Source organism: Galeopterus variegatus, unplaced genomic scaffold (assembly GCF_000696425.1).
Source record: "Galeopterus variegatus unplaced genomic scaffold, G_variegatus-3.0.2 Scaffold3406, whole genome shotgun sequence".
NCBI classification, from domain to species: Eukaryota; Metazoa; Chordata; class Mammalia; order Dermoptera; family Cynocephalidae; genus Galeopterus; species Galeopterus variegatus.
In genome coordinates, this window is record NW_007729517.1 from 124,832 (window position 1) to 136,944 (window position 12,113).

The window sequence follows — 12,113 nt, forward strand, 5'->3', positions numbered from 1 at the left end:
CTCCCTCCCTCTCATTTATGAGGGAGAACATGCAGCATTTCTCTTTCTGTGCTTGGCTTACCCCCTTTCCCTTTCCCCCTTTCCCATCTGTAAACTGTAGGCCTGTTCTTTCCCGAAAGTTCAACATTTTAGTGTGGTCTTTCTTTTCCTCTCTCCCTCCCTCCCTCCCTCCCTTTCCTTTCCTTTTCTTTTCTTTTCTTTTCTTTCTTAGCTCCCACTTATGAGTGAGTACATAAGGTATTTCTCTTTCTGTGCATGGCTTATTTCACATAACATAATTTTCTCCAAGCTCATCCATGCTGCTGCAAATGATAGAATTTCATTCTTTTTTATGGCTGAGTAGTATTCCATTGTGTATATATATCACAATTTCCTTATCCAGCACCCTTGATGGACATGTAGGTTGGTTCCATATTTTGACTATTGTAAATAGAGCTGCAATAAACATGGGAGTGCAGCTATCCTTTTGACATGATGATTTCCATTCCTTTGGGTATATACCCAGTAGTGGGATTGCTGAATCATATGGTAGTTCTATCTGAAGTTGTGTGAGGAACCTCTGTTCTGTTTTCTATAATTTCCATACTAATTTACAGTTCCCCTTTCTCCACATCCTCAACAGAATTTGTTATTTTCTGTCTTTTTGATAATAGCCAGTCTAACTGGGGTGAGATGATATCTCAGTGTATTTTGATTTGCTTTTCCCTGATGATTAGTGATTTTGAGCATTTTTTCACGTACCTATTGGTCATAGGTGGTAGAAGACCCAAATAATGAAAATAAGAAATGAAAAAGAAGACATTACAACTGATACCATAAAAATGCAAAGAATCATTAGAGACTCTTATGAATAACTATATGCCAACATATTTGAAAACCTTGAGGAAATGGATAAATTTCTGGACACTTACAAACTACCATGACTGAACCAAGAAGAAATAGAAGACCTAACAGACAAATAACAAGCAACAAGATTGATACAGTAATCAGCAGTCACCCAACAGAGAAAATCTCAGGACCAGATGGCTTCGCTGATGAATTCTACCAAACCTTTAAAGAAGAATTAATACAGTCCTTTTCAAACTATTCCAAAAAAATTGAAACAGAGGCCATTCTCCCAAATTCATTCTATGAGGCTAGCATCACTCTGATACCAAAATCGGACAAAAACACAACAAAAAAAGAAAGTTACAGACCAATGCTCTTGATGAATATAGATGTAAAGATCCTCAACAAGGTATTAGCAAACAATACAACAGCACATCAAAAAGATTAAACACCACAATCAAGTGGCATTAATCCCAGGGCTGCAAGGATGGTTCAACATATGCAAATCAATAAATGTTATACAACACATCAACAAAAGCATGAACAAAAACCATATGATTACCTCAATAGATGCAGAAAAAGCATTCAAGAAAATTCAGCATCCCTTCATGATAAAGTCCCTCAACAAATTAGGTATAGAAGGAAAGTATCTTAACACTATAAAGGCCATATATGACAGACCCACCACCAACATCATCTTGAATTGGGAAAAGCTGAAAGCTTTTCCCTTAAGAACAGAATAAGACAAGGATGCACACTCTCACCACTCCTATTTAACATAGATCTGGAAGCTTTTTAAAAATTTTGCCCCCCAATACTTGCAGTTCTTGATGTTTCCACATTAATTCAAAGAAGGCTCTTAGGAAAAAGAAAAGGAACAAAGGAAAGCAACTTGAAAGAAATCAGCTTACTTTTTTTTCCCCTAGGGGAAAAAAAAGGTTTATTTTCTTATGGAATGCTGTTGTTATTGAAATATCCTAAAAACAATGTTGGTTTCAGAAGTACAGTTTGAACTAAAAGAGAGTCAATTAGGTAAATTTTCTTTTGAAAATACACTAAAAATCAGTCTGATTTGTGGCTCTTTGATGTTAAGAGCACTTGATTTTTCTATACTAGATTATGTTTGGAATAAACATTTCTATCAGTGTTTTGAAACTTTAATATTAGCAGCACCTCCAAATATATGTGTGTGCACATGCGTACATGTTAAATAGATTGACTCTGTCCTTGGACAAAGTTCAGTATCAGGCGAAGTAGCATTTTGTAAAATGTTTAGCTGAATTAAAATTGGTCAAAGATGTAATAATTTTTTATGGATATATGTGTGTGCACATGCGTACATGTTAAATAGATTGACCCTGTCCTTGGACAAAGTTCAGTATCAGGCGAGGTAGCATTTTGTAAAATGTTTAGCTGAATTAAAATTGGTCAAAGATGTAATAATTTTTTATGCTTGTAGGCAGACAAATTATTCAAATCAGTGAGGGGCTATTTACAAAGAATTTGTCTAAGCATGAGCATGCCTTTGAAGGTGACATGAGGAAAGCTCATTGCCAAGTTTAAATCTAGATTAATTCAGCCCAGCACATCTTAAGGTTGCCATGTACTTTCATCACATTCTCATGCCAGAAAAATTTTAGTTGATCCAAAATGAACACTATTGATTGGAGGACCAAAATTTCCCAGTAATCTATAATCATTTTAATCAGAGTGCAATGTTTAAGCAAAAATATATTGTCTGTGCTTTTACAGAAAGTCCCCTCACTTCCTGCTTTTTCCATCTCTGTTTTCATTGTGTGACTAACATGTTTTCTTCTTTTATTTTCTTCTTGCTATATTCTTTGAAATGCTTTTCTTTGTACTAAGTCTGCTCTCTTGACATTGCTTTTCCTTCCTTTCCTCCTTCCACTCTACCTGCCCAAATTGTTTTTTTTTTCAAATATATAAATGATTTTTAGAAAAGATGTATATAAATAGCTAACAGGGAGTCAAAGATAAGGTCAGGTTAGATATCTTAGATAATGTTTTCCTTTAAAAATAACAGTAAAAATTTACACCATAACATACAGAAACAAATATAATAAAGCTGGCTGCATTTTTTTTAAAAAACCATATTTCAAAGACATTTTCTTTAGGAGAAGGCATATGCTGTTGTATGTGACATAAGTTTTTCACACTCATATCAATCTCTTATGTCTATGAGCAATTTTATTTAGTGCTAAGGATATATAATGAGATTGTTTTTACTGCTCCTGGACTTAAGACATTATTCACCTTATAATGACCAGGAATACATCTTTGAACACCTACTGCTTCTTTACCAACATTGTACGTCAAATGGAGTAGTCCATGTGACAAATGCAACAGGTTTTCCTAGACTATATGACGATATAGGCCCTTCCTTAAATGGCTATATTGAAACATAAATTTCAAATTATATACTTATTTCCAATGGCCCTCCTTTAAGTAAACTTATCCTGGAATCTGTCTGTTAGATTTATTATTCCACTTACTGTGTATTCTTTTGAAATGGAACTCTGTTGGAAGTTTTCTTGGGATACAAAATGTAGGATTTGTATCATACATTTCTCTACCATCTAATACAGGCTTACAAGCATTAAGGTACATAGCCCATTGTTTTAAGTGATGGTAAAGAGACATCATTCCTATTATACAGATTTAATTACCTTTAAGAGATATTAAGAACTCAAAACAGGAAAGGTATTATTGTTGTTATGCTATGAGTTTTTAAGTAACCTATGTATTCTCTGTTTCTGGGTCTGTTTCTAGTACCAAAACCCTCCTTCATAGGAATTAGGTCAGATTATGATTATGTAGTGGATATTTTAATTTTGCATGTTTTCTCAATTGACAGCACACATTTACATTATCTTTTATCTCAGTGTGAATGAACAAACCGCAAAGCTATTTAGGTCATTGTATTCTGCTGTGTAGCTCTTTTGCCTTGTGAACTATTATATATCTCACTGTAATAACAGTGAATTATGTTTGGCAGAGTAGTCTTCTTTTTCTAAAGGTGAATTTTAATTTGATGTTAGAAACAACCAGCTTTAAAAATGTGATTGGCCTTAATATCTTTTTGATTCCTTTTGAAGATACACTTAACACAAAAATGTACTCTTTGGGAATTTGGCAAACTACCTGATAATAGAATAAATCATTTTTAGTTTATGGGAAAAAGCAAGTGCTTCCTTATTTTGTTGTTATTTTCTGCATCAAAAAGGAAATATAATTTTTAGCTAATATGTGCATGTGAGTCGAGATATCATTTGGTAAAATGAGTCAAATGGGAGAACTTCCATTTTTTTGTGATAACACAACAAGTATGCCCTTATTTCTAAAAACATTAATAACGTAATGTTCAAGTAATGCCTCCCTTACTTATTTTTTCTTTTATTTTTCTTTATTATTATTATTTTTTCTTTGGTGGCTGGTTGGTACAGTCATCAAACTCTGGGCATTGGTGTTATCAGCACTACACTCTAACCAATTCAGCTAGCCAACCAGACATTACCTGTGTTTTCAAGCATCTTTAAAACTAATAGAAAAATCTAAATTACCATATGTTTCTTTTGCAGGAGCTAGTGAGAAAGAAGTAGTCTTAATGAATTCTTTGACTGTTAATTTACATCTCCTACTGGTAAGTTTTCTTTCCTACCATTGTTTAGAATACATTCATTACAGAGGCTGATGTTTTTCTATCTTTAATTCATGAGCATCTGGTGGTTTACTTTTTTAAAAATAACTTGTGAGGTTATTTTCATTTTTACCAGGAAATGCTGGACCATGACGTGATGTCTTCTTAATCATGGAGGAGTTGACTCATGCAAGGAGCTTTAGAATAATGAACAGTTTTTATCACAGAACATAAGGAATAAGAGGCATAGTGGGTGAAAAGGAAAACTTTTTGCAAGCACAGAAAACAATGATGTACAAATATTAGCAAAGCATTGAAATTTTAGAAAGACAATTTTCCAATATGGTGGACTTTAGCAGAGTGAGATTATGAATCAGTATACTTTTGTGGATTAATTTTTGGGGAGTAGGTTAAAAAAGATTTAGGAAATAAAACTAAATTAGAGAAAAGGGATCTAGTACCTTAAATGAGTTACTTTGTTTAAAGCATTTCTTATATCTTAAATATTCAATAAATAGTTTTACCTTAAAATGTCAAATATACTCTCAGTTTGGGATGTGGTGTCTATTGTAACTGCTTTGAAAAATTTTGACTTTGTTTTTTAAGTATGTTTTGGGAACATGTACAAAAGCAGACATACCTGGATTTGACTGCCTGCTGAATTACTTAATGCTTGTTTGATGCTGGATAAGGTTTTTGGCATTTTTGAGTCTTAATATTCTCCTTCGTAAAAATAAGGACAATAATACCTACCTTATTGATCTGAATGAAGATTAAATGTGATAATACGATGAACTTCATGGAAAATAGAATTGAAAGATAATATGAGTCTCTTTTTGAAGTACCCTCGTATTTGAAACTTGCTTTAGCGCCCTGCCAACACTTAACCCTATTTAACAATAACTATTTAACAATAACTATTATATTCATTGTTATTATTGTCAGTCTTATTCTTCAGGAACTGTGTGGAGAAATGAAAGGGCTCAGCTGAACAAATGAGCTACTTCTGACTGGTGCCTCTAAAAACGGCAAATGTTTCATGTTAGAGCTGAGGTATTTTTAGCTGGACCAAAAACAAAATCCCATAAAATAATAAAACAGTGGAAATGTGTATGGAAACTGAATTGGTAGTGGATGATAAGTCAATAGAAATAAGACATACACAGAACATGATATTTCAGTCTCATACTAGAAAAATTCAATGAAATGCTTTGGGAAGATAATTTTTCATTAATATTTGAGTAAATTTTGAGAATTTGTTTTTATCTGACTCATATATCCCCCAAGTTTGCTTTTCATTGAGAAACGTAATGAGCCAATATCTTTTTCCTCTTTATAATTCATTGAAAACAGGGTTAATTGAAAAGGTACCCCTGACAAACATCTTAGATGTTTAATTAATTAATGACTTTGAAATGCTGGAGATTATAAAATGAAAGTGTGGTATAAAATGAACAACTGTATAAATTGTGCATTAATGCTTTCTCCATAAATTCATTTCATTGCAGTTATCATTTTTTAAGCCTACACCAAAACGGTATAAAATTCTGCTAGAAGCCAAAGCTTTCCCTTCTGATCATGTAAGGATTTCTTCAAATTATATTTATGTTCTTTCTCCTCTTCTAAGAAGAGCATATCATTTGCCTGACTTGACTGTTTATTCACTAGTCTTTTCCAAGTAACCTTACAATAAAAAGATCTGTCAAATGTGTTTGATATAGGCATTTTTTATAGCTTGTAGCTTTATTTCTTTTGTTCAAGAAAACATGTTGAGGAAGAAAAGGATTGAATAGGAACATTGATTTATGAGTCTTTTTAAAGACATTGAGCAAACCGCTGGTCTAAATCAAGTGCAGTTATAAATGTTTTATTAATTCTTGTTGCTGTTTTATTTTATGAAATCGAATCAATATAAACCCCAGTGCTTAACCCTGTATCTAAGTAGAATAGCAATATAAAGTTTTACGTGTTCCTTTGTTTTCATAGCAGGCTAGCACAATTGATGATGCTTTATTGAAAAAATTGTTTATGAAAGATTAAAAATACTTCTGTGGTTTACTAAAAAAGTCATGCTACTTTATCAGCAATTTAGCTAATAATAAATTTGGTCATTCCAGACACAGACATAAATAACAGTATTTTAGTTTTACTGTTGAATAAATTTGATTTCTGTCTTTATATTATTACTGTAAATAATAATGTCTTTATATTATTACTATTTTAGCCCACATCTTGTAATTTTAGGGCATGTAATTTTGTCAAAATTAATAGGCATTATCTTACTAAAAAGGATCAAAACCATAATATTGTGAAAAACAATGTGAGATCCCTGAAATTGTTCTCATGCATATTTTGTATTCTTAATCAAGTAAACTTTTCAAATGCCTTCTCCTTTCACTAACTTGCTCTTTCTAGTGTAAGCCATTTCTATAGCCTGTGTTCAAGCCAAGCAAGTCTATATTACTCACTTTGGTTATTTTGCAAATTCTGGTTTTAACTTAGATTAGGCATGTTAATATATTATTCTACAAATCTCTTGCAACTCCTAACGTCTAGATGACCCCTACATTTCCATTTATCTCTAATGTGTAGTATTTTAAAGAATGTTCAGATTCTTCTGTGTAAATTATGTTAAGTGGTTCTTCTCGGGTGTATTCTGTTTAGTCATTTTTAACCTTGGCCTTGGACTTAATATAATAATGTTTTTATTGTTATTTTATTATTTGTTTGCAGAGTTGTCATTTCAATGTACTTCTGTGTCTGGGGCTTGATTTAATAAGTAAATTATCTTTCTTTTCCAGTACGCTATTGAGTCACAGCTTCAACTTCATGGACTTGACGTTGAGAAAAGTATGCTTATTATAAAGACAAGAGAGGTATATGAGAAAGAAAGAAATATTCATCATGCTGAAATATTCATTCAGTATTGATTTTTTCTTCCTATTCCTCAAAAGTTTACTATCTTCATTACTTTAATAGAAATTTCAAGAAAGTATGAAAGCCTTCTGTTACTCTTAGATCATTTTATTTAAAATTGAGAATAACTGAGACCTGTATTTATTTTCATTTTTCAAAGGCTAGGCATATGACAAGCAAACTGTTTTCTTATTAATAAAACTGAAGTCTGCCATGTTCTTGAATGGGATGGGAAGAAGGTAGCAAATCATGCTAAACAGCAGGGATTTGTTGAAATTGAAGGATGACGTCTTTCATGTCCCTTCTTAAGAGAAGTGTCAAATGTTTTATTTTGTGTTTTGGCCAGGGTGTAGAAATGGATGTGGTATAGTGGGGTGAGCCTGAGCTTTACAGCCTGACTAATCTGCTCCAGTGAAATCCCAGATCCTCCAATTAACTGGGGATGTGACTTTGGGAAAGTTACTTTATCTCTTTGAGATTCCTTTACTTTTAAACAGGTAACAGAGGTTATATCTTATCAGGCTTGACCATATGCTCAAGGTCTAAAATACTGTGTTCTTTACATTAATGGAGATATAAGGCTAAATTGTACAGAATTTGACATATTAACCCTGCAGCTTATGTAATTTGGCAACAAGAGAATCATACAGAATAAATCTTAGGTTTCACATATGGTGCACCCAGGCTGTTAAGTCAATGTTTGAACAATTACTTCTTTCAACCCAGAATTAATTTGAAGAAATTAAAGACCTACTTTATTCACTTTTACTCATAGTTGCCAACATGCAATAAATTAATGGAATTAAAAGTTCTCACACCTGTGAGAGGATATCTGTTTCATATGTCGTATATAAATTGCTAATTTCTAGCATAAATGAATATAGCCACAAATGATCGCTAGTTTTAATGTTATAAGTGTCCAGTGTTGTGGAGCCTCATGAGTTAATCATGATCTTGGCACCACTCTTTAGCATTACAAGACTAGAATAAGTCAACATGAGAGAAGGCTATATTCTGTCACAGAATTATATTTCTTGATTGCTTAATACTGATTCTTTAAAAAAATAAGTATTAATGCTTTCCATACCCTTTTTATGAAATTATGGTGGGCAAACCTTATTAGTTTCTTTTAAGAATAAAAAGATTTGAATTGCCAAGCTATTGATTTTACTTAGAATTTTATTTACAATTACTGAAATCTTCTCTTTATATATAAAGTACACTTCACTTAGTGGTTCAGAGATTTCCGCATCATTCCTGTTTTTATAGATGCCCAGCCCATTTTATAAACAAATTCCAGGCTTCTCCTAGTAGAGAGTATATTATACACACACACTCACACACACCCTCACACACACACCCCTAATATGCAGCAGAGTAGCAAATAGCAAGAATTATGAAAAAATAAACTGAAGGATAATTTATGAATATGTTAATGAGCTTCTACTGTATATTAATGCAGCTATGATGCATTGACCTAAAATCATGTCCGATTTAACACTGGAAAGAGTTCATGAAACCTTGGTAAGTAGATCAGAATTGTTAGGGTACAAATAGATACTTTGTATTTAAGTGATTTCTTTCAGCTCAAGTTGTTTGCAAGACCAAATCTAAATTCATTGACAATTTTCATTAAGTAACCAATCATTACTTGTAGTGGGGGGAGATATAGAATAAAAAAAAAAAACCTCATTAATATTAAGTTTTATTGATAATTTTCTTCATGTTTAGGTCTTGATCTTTACATACATTAATATGGAGGAGATTTTATTCTTAAGCTAATAAGAGATATTGGTTAGATAATACTCAGATGAAAGATGTATACGTGATTTTATTATATTAGATTGATAAGTGCAATACTAATTTCCAGCAAATTTTTCCTGCTATATATTTAATGGACTTCTTGCACTTTCTCGTATTTTATTGGATGAAAATAAGGGGAAAATAATTCATAGGTATGCAAAAAGTAAAGAGCAATTGAAAAACTGGAGGATAAAGCAAGCAAGTAGGCTTTTGCAAAGATTATTTGAAAACCTCTTTTTACTACTATTTTTAACATTTCTTGATTTAAAAAAAAAAAAAGAAAAAAATGCCCAAATGCTGCTTTTCGGCCAGAGTTTTGAAAAGCATTAGTCTGAAAAAAAAAAATGCTTTTGATTTTTCTTAAGGTGGGAAAGTGCTCATGGTGAAATTTAGATTGGTAAATATGAAGCGACAGATGTATTCTTGTTGGTATGACATAACTTGTGCCTATGTTGAATTAGGGGGAAGAAATCTTAAGAACAGAGGATATCCTGGAGGTCATTGAGAAGGAAGGAGACTCGATTGCAGTGATCCTGTTCAGTGGGGTGCATTTTTACACTGGACAGCTCTTCAATATGCCCGCCATCACTAAAGCCGGGCAAGCAAAGGTATACACAGCCTTTCCTCCTCCCCCCAACTCCACCCAGCATCACTCTGCTGAAATGTGCCACATGCACTGCCAGTGAAGTACCTTTGTGTGTGTGTGTGTGTGTGTGTGTGTGTAAAATTACTTTGAGTTTAAAAAGTCTGAGCCTTATATTTTAAAAACACCTGCAGATTTTTTGCTTTAGGCATCTCTATTTAAACCACTTTTGGCCACTTCTGTGGTCTCACCTCCTTACTAGCAGCTGCTCTCTGTTTGCTTCCAGTCAGCAGGACAGGCAAGCTTCCTGCAGGTGATGTCATTGGTACTCAGCTGCTCAGTCAGCAGGAAGCACACAAAATACTTAGGACAGTAACTACCTGCTAGGACTGTTAGAAACTCAACTTGGGTACTTTGTTATGCTATAATTCATTCTAAATATAAGTCAGTTCTCACTTAATTTCATGTACCTAAAGATTGAGAAATGCAGAATTACATGTTATCCCTAGATAGTATTACACAATTTACTTAAAAAGGCTATTTTATTCCTAAGCATCTTGAGAAATTATTATTAGTATATTGCCTCTAACAAGAGCTTTTTTCCTGCACACTGCTAAATCACTCTTAAAATTGTTTACCACTTTGAAATCATGTCTTTTTGTATATAGATAAATGTTTGTAAAAGGCATTTTTAGTATTCAAAATTAGGAGAGCAGCACTCAAAAGTCACAATTTATATTGAAAATTGTTAAATAACAGTTCTATTTGATTCAGCAATCAAGTCATGTATTTAAAAAGGTGACAATCAAATTTTATTCTGAACATTAATAAGTTATGGGATTAATATATGTGTGAGATCTAGTTAATATGTTCAGTTATTGAAGCTAATGAATGGAACTAATGAAAAGAAATTTAGCACCGTTATCAGCAGTCTCTAGGAATTTCCAACCATGACTTCCAACTGGTTTGATGGATAACTGTGAAAGTAATGCATTACAAAAGATATGAAGATAATGTCTTCTTAATTTAGATATTAAATGTTAAGCACCAAAATAAAGGGAGACCAATAAAAAAATCATATTTTAAAATGTTATGCAAGTAGTCATCAGTCCCTGTTCCCTTAGTATACATGCATGTCTCATTAACCTTCATAGAAATGAGAGAGGAAGGTAGAGAAGGAAAACCTTCGGTTTTGGAATCACACAGCCTGATGTTCAAATCTTGGCTAGGTTATTTCCTTATATGATCTTGGGCAAGTAATTCTACTTTTCTGAGTTTCTGCTTCCAAAAGTGCTAATTTGGGCTAGATCACCCACATCAGAAAGTCAATATGAAATGAAGAGTATTAAACATCTACCGGATTGGCACACAGTCTGCTGTTAAGGGATGGGTTTTTTCCCACTTCTCCTTCCCTCATCAAATATGAGGTATGGGAAGTTATTCAGATATACACTTTATTTCCCATTAAAAACCAAAATAAATTCGTTTACTTAGGTTTTATATGTAAATCTCATACTTAAGTTCTTTGGTTGCCAAAACCATTATCTGAGAATTTTTCAGGCTTTATTTCAATTAAAAATTATAATAAGTGCCTACCCTAAAAATTATAACAAGTCAAATTCTCATGGAACTCAGTCAAATAAATGAAGGTATGAATGAGCAGTTCTAATCCAAATGTAACTGCAAAGAAGTGATGGATACTATAGGAATGAAATGGGGATATAGCAGACTCAGATTTATCCAACATCAAAATCATTCTAACAATTGTTTTCCCTTTTGCTAGACATTTTTTTCCATTCTCAACTGATACTGGGAAAAGTTCTTTAAAATATAGACTTACATGGCTCTCTTGGGTGGCCTATGAAGATAGAACTGAAGAGAAAGGCAGAGAGAAAAGGAAAAGTGTCAATCGAGAGAGAGACAGGAAATTAAAGAAGAAAAAAGGCATAAAACAGTCAGTGTTAGAATTGATCAAGCAAGGCTAGAGAGAGGAAAGTTTCCCCAAACAAAGCATGGTAGGAACCCAAAATGACGGTGGATGGAGCAATGAGAGTCAATGAGTAGATTTTGAAATAAAAACTTCAAAATCATGTGATAGGGAAGAAAGGACAGGAATTTGGAAAAATATTTTAAAGAAATGCTTGTAGGGCCAGCCCTGTGGCACACTCGGGAGAGTGCGGGGCTGGGAGTGCAGTGACGCTCCCGCTATGGGTTCGGATCCTATTTAGGACTGGCCGGTGCACTCACTGGCTGAGCGCGGTGCTGGCGACACCACACCAAGAGTTGTGATCCCCTTACCGGTCACGAAAAAGACAAAAAAAAAAA

General features: G+C 33.2%; 1 protein-coding gene across 1 annotated transcript in view; it reads left to right on the plus strand.

Annotated features, from left to right (window-relative positions):
* Positions 1-12,113, plus strand: part of KYNU (kynureninase) — a 124,074-nt gene that overhangs the window by 50,560 nt on the left and 61,401 nt on the right. Inside the window, exons 5-8 of the mRNA XM_008584924.1 lie at positions 4,428-4,489; positions 5,995-6,066; positions 7,288-7,362; positions 9,667-9,813. Coding sequence (XP_008583146.1) covers positions 4,428-4,489; positions 5,995-6,066; positions 7,288-7,362; positions 9,667-9,813 — 356 coding nt within the window. The remainder of the gene's footprint in view (positions 1-4,427; positions 4,490-5,994; positions 6,067-7,287; positions 7,363-9,666; positions 9,814-12,113) is intronic.